Below are 20,942 nucleotides of genomic sequence, written 5' to 3' on the forward strand. Positions count from 1 at the left end.
GTCACCCCTCAGCCTCTGTTGCTCTAGAGAAAACAATAGAAGTTTGTCCAACTTCTCCCTATAGCTAATACTCTCTGATCCAGGGATCATCCTAGTGAACCTCTTCTGCACCCCCTCCACATCCTTCCCATATTGTGGTGACCAGAACTGTATAAATACTCCAAATATGTCCTAACCAAAGTTTTATACAGTTGTAACATGACTTCCTGACTTTTATACTCAACATCCCTACCGATGAAAGAAAGTATGCTGTACACCTTCTTTACCACCCTTTCTACTGGTGTTGCCACTTTCAGTGAGCTATGGACCTGTATCCTGAGGTCCCTTTGTACATCACTGTTCCTAAGGGTCCTATCATTTTCTGTTTACTTTCCTCTTACATTTGACCTCCCAAAGTGCAACACTGCACACTTGTCCTGATTAAACTCCATCTGCCATTTCTCTGTCCACATTTCCAACTGGTCTATATCCTGCTGCATCCTTTGACAACCTTCCTCACTATCCAGAATGCTGCCAATTTTTTTGTCATCTGCAAGCTTACTAATCCACCCACCTACATTTTTATCCAAATCATTTATATTTATCATGACCAACAGAGATCCAGCACTGATCCTTAGGTACCACTGGTCACAGACCTCCAGTCAGAATAACATCTCCACTACTGCCTTCTATCTTCTATGACCAAGGCAATTTTGAATCCAATCTACCAAGTCACCATGGTTACCATGTGCCTTAATCTTCTGGATCAGCCTACCATGAGGGATCTTGTCGAAAGCTTTACTAAAGCCTAAGTATACAATATCCACTGCCCTACCTTCATCAATGTCTTCATCACCTCCTCAAAAAACTCAATCAAGTTTATAAGACATGACCTCCTCTGCACAAATGCTGATGATCACTAATGTCTATGCTTTCCCAGATGCGAATGGATTCTGTCCCTAAGAATCTTCTCCAATAATTTCACTAGTGACGTCAGGGTCACTGGCCTATTAAGAAACAAAGGACTGAATATAATTTCCTGGTTTGTGTCAAATGGCCTTCTTAAACAGAGGAACAACACTGGCTATTCTCCAGTTCTCTGGGACCTTGCCAGTGGCTAAAGAGGATACGAGTATCTCTGTCAAGGCCTCAGCAATCTCCTTGCTTGTCTCTCTCAATAACTTGGGATAGATCCCATCAGGACCTTGGGACTTATCCACTTAACATTCTTCAAGAGCCTGACCAACTCATCCTTCTTGATATCAACATGTCCTAGAATATCAGCATATCCCTCCCTCATCTCAGCCATATCACCTTAGAATTTTTCATAAGGCTTAATTTTTACTCTCCTTTTTTTACATTTATATATATATATTCTATTCATTTTAATATCTTGTTTCATTGGATTGTTAATAAAAGTTAATAAATAGTCTTGAATTAATCTTAAAATTACTAACATAATACATTTTCCTTGAATATTTCAATTTGAAACACATCATATTATTTAGCCATGTTATGTAAATAAATTTGTGGTCCATGCTGGAATGTCTCCAATCAGACCAAGTTGTGATTGTGAAATAAACATATTTAGAGTAAGCAAGAAAATGAATCAACACACTGGTCTTGGAATTCCTAAGTACATTATTCCCAGAACAAGATGTTAGGTTATTTTCAATCATCCATTAGATACAATATCTTGGTATGGAATCCTCAAAACTATAAGCAATCCCCAAAACCCGCAAATTCTACCAGGAAGAACAAAGAAAGTATGTGCATGGAATTCCGTCATTTGCAAATTCTCCTTCAAGGCACACATCCTCCTTTGTCATAGCTGCAGCATAATCCTGGAACTTTCTATCTAATGGCTGGATTAATTTGAAAAGGCTGTCCACCCTTGGGATGGACATTAAATTCTGGCCTTATCAGAGGTGCACATCTCCCATATACAGTCAACTATACTTCAACATTATTTCTTAATTTGTGGATGATGCCAACTGGAGAGAGAGAAGGATAATCAATACAGGCCATCCCTGGGTTACGAACAGGTTCTGTTTTACAGATGTCCATAAGTCGATTTTGTCCATAAGTCAGAAAAAACACAAAATCACTCGATACAGTAACCACATCTTCACAGTATTGTACTGAATAGTGTTGATGAGGGCCAATTAACGTGAACGTTTATTTATCGTCTTCCCCTACCCAGTTTCAATGGTACTGAATCAGGATATCCCATGCTCAGTGGCTGGTTTTGATTGCCTTGAAGTATCAGTGGATGTTACATTGTTTAATATAGTTGCAAGAGAAGTGATTGCTTGTCAATTTCCAAAGCATCTCTGTCAAGTAGCCTCCTGCAGTAAAACTGGCAGCCTGTGTTCTCAGGAGACAATGGTGTCTGATTACTGTAGGGAGATACATGTAAACAGGCTTTTCTCCCCCCAAGATTGGTTCTTGGTTCTCATTTGAATTTAATAATATTTATGGAGCTCATTTGTATGTATGTGTGTCATAACCCTGAGAAATACAAGTCACAGGAAGACATGAAGAAAATTGCAGAATGGGGAAATAATTGGCAAGTGAAGTTCAACACAGATAAATGCATGCTAGTACATTTCTGGAAGAAGAATAGTAAAGTCAATTATTACTTGGAAGATGCTGGTGAGAGATGCTGGAAAGAACATAGGGTGCAAAACAATATTCACTGAACATTGTGCCACAGGTTAGCTAGACCTTAACAAAAGTAAACTAACCAGTATGCTTTACTTTTAGTGGGATAGAATTGAAGTTGTGCTGGATATATATTGAATCTTCATTAACCCACAATGAAGTACTGTGTAAAATTCTAGTTGCTTTGTTATATAAAAGATTTGGGAGCAATGGAAAGAATACAGAGAAGATTGACAAGGACGTTACCTGAAATGCAAGGGTGTACATATCAGGCATGGATGAGTAGACTGGGCCTCTTTTCTTTTGAGAAGACTAAGAGGTGATCTAACATAGGTCTTTACTGAAGGACAAATTTTGGCCAGGATCTAGGAAAAATAACCTCCACTGTTCTGAATAGGACCTTGAGATCATTTATATCCATCTAGATTGACAAAAAGGGCTTTGATTTAACTTCTCATATAACAAAAAGCTCTCTAAGAACACCCTCGGAATTGGGTTGTAGTATGTTTAAGTCTGACTATATGACCTTCTAAAGAGATAAGCGCTTCCACCGAGCAAAACTGAACAAACACTATTAAGCAATATTCCTTGCAACTAAATGTTTTGAAAATGTCAGGGCTATTGTTGAAATCAACTTTGCAGGGCTGTGTCAGTTTACATTTTTTTTTGATTGTCATGTACACTTGCTGCTTATTAAATTTGACTGATTGGTTTGACAACTAAGATCACCATATAACATTACCAGCACAATAAATTTACTTCTAAGAATTAGTTTTTATGATATCATGTAAACTTTTACTGGAAGAGCTCATTGAAACAGCTTTGAGTTCAGAATCCAAATGTTGCAATTTTACATAAAGTGAAATATATACTACTGGAAACAATGAGTACTTTGTGTACATTTCAAATTGTAATGTCCTAAAATATTGTAAATGCTTTAGTTATTTATGTTCCAAGGCCAAATGCACCAACCTATTAACGTTCTGATACAGAGCACAGTATGAGTCAGGACATCAAATATCTAAAAATATTTTTCCTCCTTCACGACGATAAAGCTATTAATTTTAATCTCCCCTTATCACTAGTACAGAATACCACTCAGCTTCTTAAAATAATGGTATGACACAGTCTAATCAATGTGAACGTGCTGGTCCTTTACTGCAAAGGCAACCAATCCACTCCCCTACTCTCTGCCCTATAAACCTTTGGTATTTGCCCCTTTGAAGTCCCTTTTGAGCATGACCTGAATTTACTCCAGCCACCCTTTCAGGAAGTAAATACCATATCACAACAGCCCTCTGGGCAAAAAGAAAATGTCTCCTGCCGCCTCTGATTCCCTTTTACTCCATTACCTATTTGCGCTTTAATTAAGATAACGTTGAGTCAGGCAAAACTAGTTACAGTTATGCTTCTAATAGCAACTGACCGACTTCTAAAGAGGCATCTAGAAACATCACCGCTCACAACATGGCCGAAGGGAGGGGGGGCGGGAAGGAAGAAGGCGAAGGCAGGCGGGAACGCGAAGGTGCGCATGCGCGCGCCCCACTCGGCGGTGCTGCCGTTGTTTTCGGGCCGACGTGATGCCGCGCAAGGTCACGTGACTCAGTTATGGAGGTTGTGGACAAACCCGAGGCCGGGTCTCGATTGAGGGGGAAAAGTACAAGCTGAAGGAGAAGAATAAAGTGAGGGGAGAGGAGCAGTTGTAGAGATAAAATACACGAGTGAGATGATGGGAAAATGGGTGCCAAGGAATCAAGGATAGGATTTCTCTCCTATGATGAAGCGGTGAAACGAGGTGAGGTTTATTTTTTATTCTGTTTACTTTTAAAAGGCAACCTTTTAAATACAAACCAGTGCTGAATGTTGGGGTTCCCCCTGAGCTCTGCAGCGGGATCGAGGTGGCATCACACCACCATGAGAGGAATGATAAGGGATGTTACACGCGTCAGTGAAAACAGGGAAACTCCGTCCTTTCGGGGTGGGGGGACTTTTCAACATGACGCTGATCTGCTTTTTTTTTAAATCCAGGTTTTAAAGTGTCAGAATTGACAACTACCAGAAGGAAATGGGAATATTCGTTTTGTTTCTCGTGTATTTTTTAAATCGAGTGTTTCTGTTCGTCTGCATACAAACCCGGTATTAAAGGGCGGGTCTGTGTTGATCAGGGGCTTTATTCCCTGTTTTCATGAAATCGCAAGAGGGGAACGTTTATGCTTTGAAATTCTGTAAACTAAGAATAATGGTAAACTAAATAACCCGAATCTATTAATTCTGTGATGGCGTTAGGGTGTTTCCATAACGAGGGATTTCTCACCACTTGGCTGCCATGGAATTAATTTCGAGAGCGCACATGTATCTCTGAGTTAGATACTTCATCCTTGTAAATTTTAACACATGATTGCGATTATTAACCATTGTATTCCCCAGCAGTGAACGTTCTTTCAGTCTTTAAAACAAGTTGCCAACACCTGACTTACCAGGTTTCCCTACCTGTCTCTAAAATCCGAGTATTAATTGCAACACGATTGAAGCAGCCAGGATTTAACCTCTTAATGACGTGTTTACGACGAAATATTAACGATAGAGGGGTACCGCAGCCAAGAGTGACGCAGATTTGTGGACACCATTGAGTTCTGCAGCAAACTGTCACTTTCCGATGGATTCTGTTCTCATTTACTTAGCTGCTTCCGCAACTCTTTAATGCATTGTAAGAAATGAGATAACAAGTTTCTAATTTTATTTGTCCATTATTGGGAGGGGGATAGGTGGGGGAAGTGAGTAACCATAATTCTAATATAGGTGGAATTATCAAGTCATTTCACAGTTGGGGCGAAGTAAGCTGTAATTGAAAACTTACCGAATACAACATATAAATATTTTAAAGACCAAACAGTTTTTACTAATCGTTAGTGACCGATCGTATTATGGAAGTTAGCTTTGGAATTAAACGTGGAGTTCCTGTAGGATGAGATTGGTCATAGTCTTACATGATGGTCCTGGAGTTATCATAAGTTATTTTTAATCCTATCCTCAGCCGCACAAAAGAACTCTATTTGTGAACGTTATAAAATTACCAAAGATAATGAGAAATCGAGGAAGCTCTTGTTCTATCTTTGTGAATTTCAAAATATTCAATATGTGTACAGAAGCTGCAACGTTATGATTTGGATCATATTCTAAACAGTTCCTTTTGCAGCTTTTCTGTTTTGACATATTTTCCGTGGATCATTGCCCTTCATATATCATTATCATATTAACAGTTTATTGACCAACACTTTTAAATGGGCTGCCTTTGGTTGATTGGCATCACATCCAGTCTTTTGCAATTTGTTGTATTTATGAATAGATTCTAGGCAGTTGGAAGAGGAGCCATTTTCCCTCTTGGTTTATTCGGGTGATGCAAGTAACTCAAATATTCGAAAATGAGATTTGTTATATTTATGTGAGGAGGTAAATCCAGAGAAGCTCTTAAAGATGCAGCTGATTGTAGCTTCCCAATGATTTCCTACTTAATATGCATTTTTATGGTTCAAGTGTATTAGGCTCTTTTTTTTTTACTGCTTTGTTTTGTAGGGAATTGCCCAGTGCTTGTGTTTGTCAGGTAAAAATTTTTTCAGAAGAATTGCAGTGGTAAATGTCAATGCAGCGTGGAATGTGTTGGACCATCAGTTTAGATAATAAACTGGAATCTTGGTCTTTACTAGTGATATTGATTCTCATTATTGTGATTCACACAATGAGTTGCTTTAAAATGCAGTGGCAGTTTAATGTGCCATTAATTGTACAGTTCCCATTGCAGTTCCACTGTAAGTTCCATGTGTCCCAGTTCTTAGGCAGTCCCATAACTTTAAAACTAAGTAGAGAAACTGGTACTAATAAACCAAAGCTGAGGAATAATATAAAAAAGAATTAGCCTTTATATAATCCTTCATACAGCCTTCATGTCACATATGCAGTTCACGCAGTCAAGCATTACTTTCTGTCGGTAATGTCAGTTTGTGCTTTTCAGGTAGTCATGAAGCATGGTGTGACGGTAAAGTAGATGATGTTGATTAAGGCATTAAAAACAAGAAGAACTCCATTGATGACCATTGACTTGTGTTTTGAAAATTCATCTTGAAAAGTCCATCTGAAAGGGTGAATGGGTTTTTGATTTATAGTCTCTTCTGACAGGCTATGTTGCAGCTCTTCCAGAGCACAGTACTGAATTGTAAGGAAAAAGAATACAACTGAGGAATATTAAGATGCCTCATTCCCTATCTCCTAACTTGTCTCCTTTGTTCTCCTTCTCTCCTGAAGACATTATTTCAATCTGGTGTAAGACCTGTTGAATTCTGGCTCTTCACATCAGGGCTTAAATGGCAATATCACCAAGAATTATTCTGCCATTAACCCATTCTGCCATTTTCTGTTGCATGGAAAGGCCTACCAATGAGGAGCAGAAACACATTTATGTTCTTCCCTTTCCATCTATTACCCAGATTTCTCTCAATCAGTGGCTCTCAAGCTGCAACCCACAGGTTACGTGTGGCTCAATTACCACACTGTGACCCATGTGACATCCTGTTTTTTTTGAAATATATATATCTTCTACGTGAATATGTGGGAAATAAGATTTGTGTGCGTGTTGCCCACATGACAGACTGGGAACTGCAAGTGTGGCCTAATATGACAAATAAGTATTGATGGTATTGTTGCCTCTTGTCTATTATTTTGGTATTAAATCATTTCTAGGAGATGAACCAGGTCCCTCTTGATCTATGTAGCTTGGCTCGATACTGTCTCTTGTATTTTTCCACTGAGTCACAAAAATTGATTTAGAAAGAGCATTATTTGTCTGCTGTAGACACAATCATTTTAATTTTAGTACAAAATAAACAATTTGAGAAAATCCAAGATTCGATCATTCCCCTAATGGTATTTGTGAGCTGGTTGAGTTTATAATGGCAATCCAGTAGTTTCATAATTTTTTAAAAAGTTAGTTATCTAGGTGAAGTTTTTCTTTAAACTGATTTTCAATTGTCAGCTGTCTTGCAGGGATATGATTTGCATTCACGAATAAGGGTGCAGGAGCATGAAAACTGTATTATATTTTCTCTTTTAAGTTCCTAGCACCTAGAGTATTTTACTTTGACACTGCATTACTTTATCCATGGTGTTTTTGTTTTTCCAAAAGAAAGACTTTGGTATTTCATTTTCAGATGGCTTCAGAAGAGTATAGCATGTTTAACCTATGACGTATACTTTCCTTCAAAACGCAGTACTCAAAATATTTGTAGATAAAGCCAAACAACTGAAAGACGATGTTGTGTGATGTACCTCTGTAGAGTGACAAATTGTAATTTAAGTTTTACATTTTGTTCTTTCCATACCAAAGGGTCAAGTTCTGCAGTTGGAATTATTTGAGGAAGGGGAGCAAACGAGATCAGTTAAATGAGCTGAATCTTGTGGGGAAATGCTAGCATTTCTGTGCAAGTGCAACCAAGTTCAGGATTCCCATGTGAATGCAAGAGCCCTGATCAAACTAGTCACTTATAGACACTTCTCTTGACTCCATTGTGATGATGAATCCATCATGGAGTGCAGACATGTCAGTTCCACAGCCCTTGTGCCCATTGAACTTGCACTGTTAGCAATGAGCATATATTAGGATACTTACTATTTTTAATTAATTGAGTTAAATTTAAATTTATTTTTGTTTCTGAAATATTCAGATTTTTTTTGGCACGCTTCACAACCAGGGGCTGTAGCTCGGGATCAATGGCTGGTGGCTCATTGCTGGCAGGAAATTCTGGGCTTGTCAGTATTATGACTGTGAAGAAAAACTTCCAATTCAGAGGATTATATCCACAAATCAATAATTTTAAACTGGCAAATTATATTACTGTGGCAGTAAAGTTCAAACCTTTTCAGATAATGTGGTTGATTTTTGTTTTTAATGCATGATCAAAATCTGAAGATTTTAATGGTGAAGTGAATATTTAAAAATTCCTGCTGTATGTGGGACTTGCATTTTCAACTGGATTAGCAACTGGCTGAAATGACCCTATGGCATGTGACAAGTTTTGAAAGAAAATTATTCATTTTGTTATATTTTTAATTCTAGGTCATATTTTAAACTTGATATTGGCCATTTGATTTCTAAGCTGTAACACATTTCAACAGCCAGTTTGAGATTGTGCATTGTTGCTACAGTATTATGAAACATGCTGATGTTTTGAATCTTTATCAGCTGAGTGTAAAGTGGAATTTCAGTTGTGCATTGCAAATCAGTTTTCGTTTAAGGAAGTTGCTTCAAAGTTGCTGTAAATGATCTGTCAATGCAGCATTGTACACGCTTGTGCTTTTGAATTATTAAATAATGGCATGTTTATATTCATTTATGTAAAATCTACTGTAAAATTTTTGACATCCAAAACCAATCTTGGACAATATCTGAAATGTGAAGCATTTTGCACTCATTTTCAATTTTGTAATTTATAATGAAAGTAATTGAAAACTGTCATGCATAAAGTATTGAAATGCATTCTATTCCACAATTTGTATCTGTTCTTAACCCATTTGGGCTGCTGACAACAAAAGCAAACAACAATCGATGATCTTGAACTTCATGCATGTTACGTAGTAATATTTCAGGACTGCTAGCTCCTCCCTTGTAACTCTATCTTTGGCAGTTAAACACTTCAGTCTTTCAAACATCTATCTGACCTGCTTGCTGTGTCACATTTAATGTAATTTTAAATCATGAAGGACTTTGATATACAGTGAAATTTTGATAACCTGCTCTTGGATGAATTTGCATCTGGCTTAGCATGTGATGTTTCCTGCATTCCTCATAAATTCACTGAGGCCACATTCTCACACTCCTTTCAAATGCATCAGGGGCCCCATTCTAATATTTCTTTAAACACCTTGTTTCCTGCACTTCCTTTAAACTCAGGTACACTGAAAAAATTATTATGCTGCTGTATAATGTATTTTTTAAAGTGATTTGAGATATTAATAGGAGTAACATCCAAAAATCTCTGAAACATTAAACAAAAGCAATATGCTGGAATCTCAACAAGTCAGGCAGCATCTGTGGAAAGAGAAACAATTAACGTTTCGGGTCCAGGACTCTTCATCGGACTGTATTTGCTGACCTACATTAGCTCCTGATAAATCTTCAATTTTTAATGTTCTCATTTTTGTTTTCAAATTCCTTCACGTGTCATCTCTCCTTGTCTCAGTATCTCAAGCAGCTCTAAACCCCTTTTGAAATATGTGTACTTTTCAAATTCGAGCTTCTTGATCCTCCCAGAATTAAACCATTCATAAGTCTCTTAAGCTTCTGAGGCCCTGAGTTTTGAAATAGGGCCTTGACAACTGAAGGCACATCAGAAAGCTGAAATGAACCCCTTTGACCTAATTTTTGTCAACCGTTCAAATGACCCTGATTTTACTGGTAAATACATGCTGTTCCTAACAAAGCCACGGATATTTACTAGTTTAAGTGGAACCAAGTTTAAGACTTGTCAAATGTGGAAAACCTGAAGTTCCAATGGAGATGAATGGATCCTGTGGTAGGTTTTACCCAATGCAGGTTATTTCCATCTTTTGTAAATCAGTCCTACAGCCAAATAGTTATGCATAATTTGAATTTGTCGTATTTTCAATAGCGGTGTTATACAGTACATGCAAGCCAAAACTTGGAGACTGCCTTTGACCTGATAATTTTAAGTAAATACAGTTTACAGTCTTGCATCATAGAGATTCCAGGTTAGTCAAAATACTTCCTTTTGACAAAAAGGAGAACATCTATTCTAGCTGTATTCCCACAGTTGTAGCTGTATGATTAGTCATACATCACGGAAACAGGCCCTTTGGTTAACCAGTCCATACCAACCAAGATACCCATCATAGCTAGTCCCATTTCCCTGCTTTTGGCCCATATCCCTCTAAACCTTTCCTATCCATCTGCCTGTCCAAGTGCCTTCTAAATGTTGTTAATGTACTTGCCTCAACCACTTCCTCTGGCCACTCATTCTATATACAGACCACTCTGGCTCCTATTAAATCTCTCCCCTTTCACCTTAAGCTGATCACCTTCATAATTGGCTGGATGAACGAGGACTGTTATTGCTGAACTGGTCTGGTGGGAAGCTTTATATTTTGTCCTCCTGTAATTTTGCAAGGGAAACTTGTGGCATCATAAAAATCGTAGAAGTTTGAAACAGTTAATTCCCATTTCTGATGAAATGTTAGAAATTTTATGTTTCTTTGAAAGGAGGAAACTACAAAGAAAGCAAGGGCAGGTCAGTGATATGGTGGAAGTCAGGAGAGATTGAGTGACAAAATTAGTGGTGAATCAGAGGCTGGTAAAGGCTAGTGAATAACTAAACGTATGCCAGAAGGTAATGCAAATAGAAGACAAGTAATATCTGAAATTACCAAAAAGTGGAATTGAATGTTGGAAAAATGAAGTGCAAGGCAGGAACAGTATTTATAGAAACTGTTTAATTCAGTATTGAGCTCAGGAAGCTGTAATGTACTAAGTCAGATGAGGCACTGTTCCTTGAGCTTCACTAAAACAGTGCAGGGAGCTAAAGGTAGAGTGGTCAGAAAGGGAAAAGAATGGAGAATGAAATTGACAGGCAATTGGCATGTCAACCAAAGATTCTTGCAAATTCTACAGATGTACAGTGGAGAGCATTCTGACTGGTTGCATCACTGCTTCGTATGGAGGCTCCAATGTGCAGGATGGAAAGATGCTGCAGAGGGTTGTAGACTCAGCCAGCTCCTTCATGGGCACAACCCATCCACCATCAAGGACATCTTCAAGAGGCGGTACCTCAAGAAGGCAGCATCCTTCATTAAGGACCCTCACCATCTGGGACGTGCCCTCTTCACATTACTACCATCAGGGAGGAGGTACAGGGATGCCTGAAGACCCACAGTGCAACGTTTCAGGAACAGCTTCTTCCCTCTGCCATCAGATTTCTGAACAGTCCAGGAACACTAACTTGTTATTCCTCTTTTCCACTATTTATTTACTTTTGTAATTTTTGTCTTTGTCTTGCACTGTACTACTGCGTAAAACAACAAATTTCATGACATATGTCAGTGATAATAAACCTGATTCTAAGTTCGTGGACTAAATGGAGATGTTCCACAAAAGCAGTCACCCAAACTATGGTTTAGTTTCCCTCATAGGTGGACACCACATTGTGAGCACTTTACTGCATTGTATTAACTTAAAGCAGTGCACTAAGTCAGAAGTATATGCAGATCATTGCTCATCTGTAAAAGAGCTTTAGGGAGCCTGGATGAGGCAAAACAGCATCTCTTGCATCTTCTGCAGTTGCATGGAAAGATGCTAAGAGAAAGGGCATGAATATTGGTGAATTGGGAAGAGGTCTGGAGAAGTGCTGAAAGTAGAGGGAAGCAGACCTGACTGCTGGTGGCAATCACATTGTGCATGTGTGTATAGAAGAAATATAAAGAAAATGTTTGTGTTTCAAGAATTTTTTTTTTGTAATGTCAGCTAGCCTGCTGGTTTGTGATATTGTACTTTGCTGATCCAAAGTTGCTTTGTCTGGATTTTTGTTTCCTGTTCTGGTGGTGTATTCTTTTTAATTGAATTCTTGGATGATACTGATTTTAATTTGCAGCATTGTTTGTTCCAGAATTTAGTGAATTCAGATTATTACAATGTTTTAAATTGTGCTAAATTCATGTTGAATTTTCCAACAGCAATTCTTCTCTTTTCAGTGCATCTCCACTGCAGTTAATCTGTCCAACACAAGTAGTCATTTCTAACCAAAGTTTCAGGCATTGAAACCATGTCCAAAAGAAGTTGTTTAAAAGGTGCATCATGAACAAGTTTGCTTCGGCTTTTTTTTCCACTCCAGACCTTGTATGCAATATTTTGTACTTAACCATCAGTTCATTCTCCTTTGTTTAATAGTTGGACATATTTAGAGAACATGAGCACATAATTAAGGCACAAATTCAGAGCTTAAATAGCACTAACTCCCACACAAAGTATGAAGAATTCAGAATATTTTTCTTTTTTTTGCGGTAATTAAAATATTAATGTGAAAAAATTGATTAGAAGCCTAAATGTCAACTCCTAGTTTTTACAGCTTTACACAGTGTACGTATATTAAACTGGTATATCTTTTTCAAAACAGTTACGGATGTAGAACTAAAAAGATTGAAAGATGCTTTCAAGAGAACAAGTGGACTTTCTTGTTATATGAACCAACAAGCCTTTGTCAGGGAAGTACTTGGAGATGGAGTTCCACCTAAAGTTGCAGAAGTAAGTGTTTAAATGTTCTTTTGAAAAAAACTTGATTTGTGGTTAGTGCATAGTTTGAATGAAATGGTTGTAATAAGAGGTCCAGTTAAGTCAGCAATTTGAAGAGCAAGGATGTTGGTACTGTGATAAAAGCCTTAAAAGTTATAAATGTTATAAAAATACATAAGTAAAGATTTAAAGTTAGGATATGAATCTTTACGTTTTAAGGCTGTTAATGTAAATTTCAGCATACAGCATAGATAACAACGTGGTAGTTTTGTGAAAATTGATTCAAATCTAATGCTGGTCCAGGAATGGGATGGTTACAATTTATGATTAACATCGCTGTGCTTGTATTCCTGTGAATGTTCCTGCTCATCTTTTGGATTCACCACCTTAAAATAATCCCAAGTGCAACTAATTGGTTATTTTATGTATAGAATATAAAGTCCTCTCAATTAATGTGACAAAACTGAGGATTTTGGCTTCAGATATATTATGGCTTCAGCATCTTTCATGACCCAATGAGATTAAAAAACAGCTGAGCTAACAAAAATCATTCCCTAATTTATTTTGATTGAAGACTTAAAAATTTTGTTGTTTTGCATGAAACTAGGTCTCTGGGGTAAGGAGGGTAAGTCATTCAATTCAAAAGAAATATTTTCACTGAATTAATTAGAAAATAAAAAGGATTGTTTGTTCCTTTAAAGCCAAGTATATTTTAACATTTGTACAGAAGCAAAATACAGTAGATGGGTATTTAAATGTGTTTATTATTATGTTCAGAAATTACTACTTAGCCTATCTGGTTCAAGTTGGAGAATTTGCCTTATTCTGAGAGATGCTCAGGCAAAAGTAGTTCCATGAAATGAAGGGGGAAAAAAAAAGATTGCTTCATAAGGATTTTATGTCTTATTGTTTATGGCCACCAGCACAGTTATATATAGTGTTCTTTGTACTCCAGCAGATTGCTGAGCATAAAATAACTACCATAAGTTCCAGTGTTTCATGGCTACAGTTCATAATCTCTTCCTGTTTAAGTTAGTTATTTTATATTGAAGCCATATTTAATGCAGAGAGATTCTTCTATTTTCCCAAGTTAAGGAAGATCGTATAATGACATAAAGCCAAAACAAAATAAAATGGGTTTGCTCCTTGACACCTGAACACATAACAGATTTATTTAGATCTTCTGGCAAGTGAAGCATTCTCCAGGGATATGGAATGAGAATTTGCATAAGCTAATGGCTGTGATACTGAAGCAAAAAAAAATTAACTGACAGTATGGGTCTGATCCTTCATTACAGCTTGAGACAGCTGTTTTGAAAGTAGGAACTGAGGCTTCATCAGTGCAGAATTATATCAAAAGGGAGTCTTTTTCCTGAAGTTGATCTTGCCCTTTAATGATCAACATTAGAATGAAGCAATCAATTGGGTGGTTTCCTCTTTATTTGTAGTTTTGAAATGAAATGCATAGCAAAGTTCTAAGCATGTTTAGAATACAAATAAAACTATTTTACATATCCCAGAAATAAAGGTCAAATTTCTTTTCATAATATTTCTTGCAGGACCCTTCATCAGACCTGAGAGAGAAAGAAACAAGTTAGTTTAAGTAGCACTGAAGGTGGGCCAGGGTGATGGTGGAACAAAGGGAATATCTCTGATAGTGATGTTATGTGGCAAGTGGGGTATCTGTATGTTCTGGAGTAAATTTTCTGCTGTTGGTGATTGGTACTTGCACTATTTTAGCAGCATCTGAAATACTGCCTGGCCGTTAAGGGATGGAACAGGAAGCATTTTTATTTCCATTTTCACAAGATGCCTTTCCTAATCTGAAACAGAGCAATGCCTCCAACAAAAACAATCACATGACTATACTTTAGTTAAATGGCCTATTGTTTATTAGGGTGGAGTTGGACAGATTGTGCAAATAGAAAGAGAGGGCATGTCATCATGTGAGTTTGACAGCCTATGAGCTTGCAGTTGTGTTATTTAAGAGCCCTTACTTCAGCCTTAACAAGACATGGTATTTATATCTGTGTGACTACAGTATTGGCCATTTGAACTATTGAAGAACTCACAAATGCCCTTCATTGTGTTTTCTCCAAACTGTCACTAATGTAAAATGGTAAACTTTCTACAAGCACTACATATGAAAGTTGTCCAATGTTAGTTGGACTTTGCTTTTTTTAAATTAAAAAGTAGCTGCATTTAGACTGACTGAAATGGGGAAGTTGCTGAAAGAAAATATGAAGCTTGTGCATGTTGAATAAAATAAATGTTTAAATAGATGATAGTGATACTTCTAGTTTGTGTTTGGCCTGCCCACAGCAGTGGAGAAGGCCAAGGACAGACAGAGATCAGTGTGGGAACGGGAAAAGGAACTGAAATGATATGTAACTGGAAGCTCAAGGTGGCTGCTGTAGACAGAGTGCAGGTACTCGACAAAACAGTCACATCTCCTTGGTCTTGCCGATGTAAAGTAGACAACATTGTGTGCATTGAATACAATAGACCTGGTAGGAGGAGGTGAACGTCAATCTCTGCCTCCCCTGAAAGGGCTAATTAAGAGGTGCAAGGGCAGGTGTCACACCTCCAACAGCTGCAGGGGTAAATACCAGGGGCCAGGAGGGTGGATAGAAAGGGATGAGTGGGCCAGGGAGTTATGGAGAGAGTGGTCCCTGCAGAAAGCAGAATTGGGGGAGAGAGTAAGATGTGGCTGGAGCTGGCAGAAGTGGAAAAGGATGATGTGCTGGATGCAGAGACTAGTGGGCTAAAAGGCAAAGACCAGGAGAACTCTATCCCTGTTCTGCCTGTGGGTAGGGGGTGTTGAGAGCAGGTTTGCAGGAAATAGAGGAAACACATGTGAGGGCTCCATCCACTATGGCGGCAGGGAAGCCACATTTTTTTGAAGGAGGAGGGAAATTTAGAAGTTCCAGAGTGGAAAGCCTCACCTTGAGAGCAGATGCAGCTGAGACAGAAACAGAAGGGAATGGACCCTTGCAGGAGATAAGGTGGGAGGAGGTGCAGTCGAGGTAGCTGTGAGAGTACTTAGGATTATAGTAGATATTAGTTAACAGTTTGTCTCCTGCAATGGAGACAGATCCAGAAAAGGAAGAGAAGTGTTAGAAATAGTCCAGGTGAACTTGTTACACCTTCACTCATCACACTATTCAAACTGGTTTCATCTGCCCATTACTCATACATACCTACCTACCTGGGTTTCTTCTCACTTGGGTCACCTTTCCTATCCTCTTTTCCCCCATGTGGTTCCATCTGCCTTTTTTATTTGTTACATCTATCACCTTCCTCTCTATGCTACCTCTCCCCTCCCTTTCCCTCCACTATCTGCCTATTCATTTTTTTTCTTTTATTTTCACTGATCACCCACATACCTACTGGGGTTTCTCCTCCATTGATTCACCTTGCCTATCACCCTTCCCCACCCCCCACCCCAAACCTGGTTCTATCTGCCCATTATCCTTGCCTTATCTGGTTCCACTTATCACCTAGCAGTCTTTGTCTCTACCTTTCTTCCCACCGCCCCCCCCCCCCACCTGACTTCACCTGCCTATTTATTATATTTTTCTAATATTTCCATTTATCATCTACCCTGTTTCATCCCTCACTCTCATTTCTATATATTGGCTATCTTCCCTCTACACTTTCAGGTGTGATGCAGGGTTGCAACCCAAAATGTTGACCATCCCTTTTGCCGCCATGTGTGCTGCTTGATCCACTGAGTTCTTTGAGCAGCTTTTTGTTTTCTTGTTTAAATAGCTGTTGGGAAAGAGAATGACTGACTGATTCCAGCTATGGTATCGCACTCTAAGAGTGAAAAACTGGGTAATATTTGAGCCATATGTAGGAAATCTGCAAGGTACTGACTGAAGAGTCACTGTTGTCTGAAAACTTCTCCAACATATGTAAGATATTTGCAAGAAGAGGGAGGAGAAAGGGGGGGAGATCCAAAATGGGGAAAAATGTTTCTAATATACTTTGATTTCATTTCCTCGATTTATAAATTATTTTGCTAAATATAATCCAATTCAACATCTTTTTTCATTTACCATTACTGAGGCTGAATTTCAATTTCAAGATTGGGCAACAAATCAATATTAATATGTACTGATAGATGGGATTTCTCACATTGACCTTTAATCACAATTGCAGTGTAATATTTTATTCTATCTTCGGTATCTGGATTAACGACAGGAGTCACTTGGCATCCTGGGGGTGAGTGTGGTGTTGAGGCGGTGGGGTCAGGAATGCCAATAGTATTTTTCTATCTGCAGAACAAATAGAGGGAGGCTATTTTTTTTATCGAAAAGAAATTTGCCAGTTGGTTTGGCCAATTTTTTTTTAAATCCCTCAACTATGTTATGGTTACTTCTCATTGCTATTCATGGAACCATTTCTGTGCATCGATTGGGTGACTATAAGATGCTTTGGATCATTGTGAAATCCATCATCTCCTTCACTTTTTAGAATCTCCTATTTAACCACAGCACAAGTCACCCTTTGCACCCATTTCTCTTTTGTAGCCTGGTGTCTATTGTGTTACTGTTGGATTAAGTTAATTTGATATGTCCTTTTGAAAGAGATGTTTTCATAGTGAAGAAGACTGATGGATTGCAGTACAGATGAATACTCCATCAAATTTGAGAAGGTTTTTTCCAGCATTAAACTCTTCTGAAAGTAGATAAAAGGAGTTCAGTAGACAGTCCTTGCTTATTTTCAGAATGTAATTATTCTAGTTTTTAACTTTGAAGAGCTAGTTGGTTTACCACATCCTGTAATGTGATGTAGAGTATTTTGTTTGTAGTTGTTGGATATTGCAAATCTTGGAAGGTTATGGAAGCCACTTACTCAGTTTGTTTTTGAACTGGATTGATTCAAGTGACAAGATGCAAAACCGACTTCTCAAAGTTAGAGAAATCTAGTTATATGAAATGCCTTGTTTTTAAAGTTTTGCTGTGACAATCCTAGATCTTAAATCATTTCCATGAATAGAGTTGAAAGCTAGTTTTAAATTTTCACTCTAAAGTCGTGTTGGTGCTCGCACGGCATGTGACTGTACTTCAAATTTGGTGACATTTTCTGACAGACTGACCAATGACAGTTCAGTTCTTCAGAAATATTGAATTTATTGTGTTCACTGTGCTTTAGTTAAGACAATATATAAAAAAAAAACCAGAACATGATACATTTATAGATGAAAAACTGAATACATTATTTCTGGTATTCTGCTATTATGAGAATAAATAATATTACTGTCAGGAACGGGCCAGCATTGGCCTATCCCTCCTATCCCATAATTATGCTTTGTACATTATATCATGTGCTCTTCCCTCCCCATCTGGAAATTTAAAAACTCAATTTAACCGGTTAGTTTAGTTAAGTCAAATTAAAATCTGGAAAATTCCTGTCCAATCTCTTTGGACGATCAGATTGAAACAACAATGGGTCTTATTAACACAAGGTCCAAGGTAACACAAGGTATTAAAAGCATTAAATGGACATGAAATAATAACCTGAAATGTTGAGGATATTTTAAATGTATTAAAATAAGTACAGTGTCATTGACCTGTGTCTTGAAAATATTCAGTAACTGAGCCTCCACATCTCTCTCTAGGATAATGAATTCCAAAGAGGCAGCAGCCCTTGGGTGAAGAAATTTCTTCTCATCTCTGTCCTAAATAGCTAGCCCTTGACTTTGAGACATTACCCCCAGTTTTAGCTACCCCAGCAAGGTGAAAACAACTGCATATCTAGCCTGCTAAGCTCTAAGAATTTTGTACACTTCATTGAGATCACCTCTCATTCTTCTAAACTCGAGAGTATGAGCCTAGTCTGCTCTATCTCTCCTTGTATGACAGATCTAGCATCCCAGGAATGCAAGTACAGACCCTAACCAGAGCCCCAATGAGACTGCATCTGGCGTACTGTGTACGAGTATAATCTTTCTACCTGGGAGAGTAAGACCTCTCTGTTCTTGTAGTCAAATCCTCTTGCAATAATGTACTGTTTGCATTTGTAATTGCTTACGATTTACTTGTGAACTTGAAATGAATTGTGTACAAGGATACTCAGGTCTCTCTGAATGGCAACACCTTTCAGTCTCTCACTATTTTAAAAAAAATTCTGCCATTCTATTTTTCTAGCAAAGTTTGATGTATTCATATTTTTCCACATTTATATTCTATCTGTCGCGTGCTTGCCCATTTACCACCTTGCAACCCACATTGCTGCCTAGCTTTGTATCATCAGCAAACTTGGATATAATGTTCATCTTCTCATCCAAATTGTTTAAATGGATTGTGAGCAACTTAGGCCCCATCACTGTTCCCTGTGGCATTCCACTGGTCACAACCTCTATATCTGAAAATAACATTTTCTTATTTATTTCTTCCTCCCTCCCTTGCTCTATCTGCCTTCTTTTTCTTCTGTCTGATTCCATCTATCATCCACCTGTCTCTGCCTCCTGACTTCTCCTCTCCCTCTCCCGTACTTAGTTTGATCTGCCCACCACCCTTCACAACTCCACCACCCCCCCCACCCCCGGGTCAACAATCACCTCTGGCCCCTGTCTCACCACTCTTCCTCTCCTGTTTATACTAACTATCTCCCCTCCCCGTTAACCCATTAAAACCTCAAAAAAAAAACCTCACTAACAAATTAGCCAAATGCGATTTCCCTTTTAAATCCATGTTGACTCTTCTCAATCCTATTATCATTTTCCAAGGGTTGTGTTACTACTATATTAACAATAGAATCCAGCTTTTTTCCAGATTACTAATGTCAGCCCAACTGGTTAATAGTTCCCTGTTTTTTTTCTCTCTCCTTAAATAGTAAGGTTATCTTTACCACTTAAAATCTTTGAGAATTTAAAAAAAAACAGTACTTGGTTGTTGAATTACAGTGACTAACCTATCAGTTGAAGCACTTAAACTAAGCTGCAGAAGTGAAAGTAAATTGAGTTTTTGCAGGAAAATGTGACTAAATGGGACTAAAATAGGAATTGAGGTACAGCAATTTGAAAGGGCTGTCATTCTCCTGTTTTACTCATTAGTATTGGTCTTGTTTCTCCTTTTTGTCATGCTTCGTGAATTAATTGTTGATATATGAAAAGGACTAATCACATCTGTATGGTGGAACTAAGCTCATCATTCAGAATGGGGAATGTTAGTTTGTATTTGGAATGCCAATATTTGTATGAGCTATAGACATGTCACTCTGGAGGTAGAAGAATAAGATGCAAATAAATGAACCTTATGCCCTTGGGCACTATGAATCTACATGCAATGACACAAAAACTTTTAAAGTTAGCTTTGTAATGTTCCAGTGAGAATTTAGGCTGTACAATTTCATGTATCAATTGGATAGATGGAGAATGAGCTAAAATGATTGAACCTTAACAAAGTTGCCCCATTGTCCTTGCTTACCTAGAGCAAAAAATAAATTGCTGGAAGAACTCAGTGGGTCAAGCAGCATCTGTGGAGGGAAAGGTAATGTATCAACATTTCGGGTCAGGACTCTGCATCGGCTCTGAGCCTGTACTTCAAAAATGGCTTCAAGCCTCACTTTTACTAATGTGCCGTGGTCTCCACTTCTTCATTCTCTGACATATTCACTCTTTATTGCTCCTGATTTCAGCATGTGCAGACTCTTGTGTCTCCTTGCTTACCTATGTTGGTTTCCATGTCTCTAAGACTTTCCCTTCCTTATTTTGATTGCCTCATTCCTCCCTACTACACAGCCTTCTCCATTTCTACAACCCTTCAAGGTTTATGCAGACTTTTAGTTCTGGCCTCTTGCATGTTCTCAATTTTTAGTTGCCCCACTTTTGATAGGCTGATCTTCAGCTGGCTCGGTACTAATCTCTGGAGTTCCCTTCTCTAAGACTTTCCATCTTTCTCCCTTTGTTGCTCATTTAAACATCTTTTAAGAAAGTCTTTGTCACTTTTATTCATATTTCTTTATCAAACAAAATTTGACACCATGTTATATAATGTTTCTG

At 38.1% G+C, this 20,942-nt stretch overlaps 1 protein-coding gene across 2 annotated transcripts in view; it reads left to right on the forward strand.

Moving 5' to 3' along the window:
• Positions 1 to 4,241: 4,241 nt before the first annotated feature.
• usp32 (ubiquitin specific peptidase 32) overlaps positions 4,242 to 20,942 on the forward strand; it is a 124,208-nt gene continuing 107,507 nt past the window's right edge. For both annotated transcript variants that reach the window (XM_052035776.1, XM_052035777.1), the window contains exons 1-2: positions 4,242 to 4,438; positions 12,816 to 12,943. In XM_052035776.1, the coding sequence (XP_051891736.1) occupies positions 4,381 to 4,438; positions 12,816 to 12,943 (186 nt within the window). In that variant the 5' untranslated portion in view covers positions 4,242 to 4,380. The remainder of the gene's footprint in view (positions 4,439 to 12,815; positions 12,944 to 20,942) is intronic.

This window comes from Pristis pectinata, chromosome 21, assembly GCF_009764475.1.
Source record: "Pristis pectinata isolate sPriPec2 chromosome 21, sPriPec2.1.pri, whole genome shotgun sequence".
In the NCBI taxonomy this organism is placed as follows: domain Eukaryota; kingdom Metazoa; phylum Chordata; class Chondrichthyes; order Rhinopristiformes; family Pristidae; genus Pristis; species Pristis pectinata.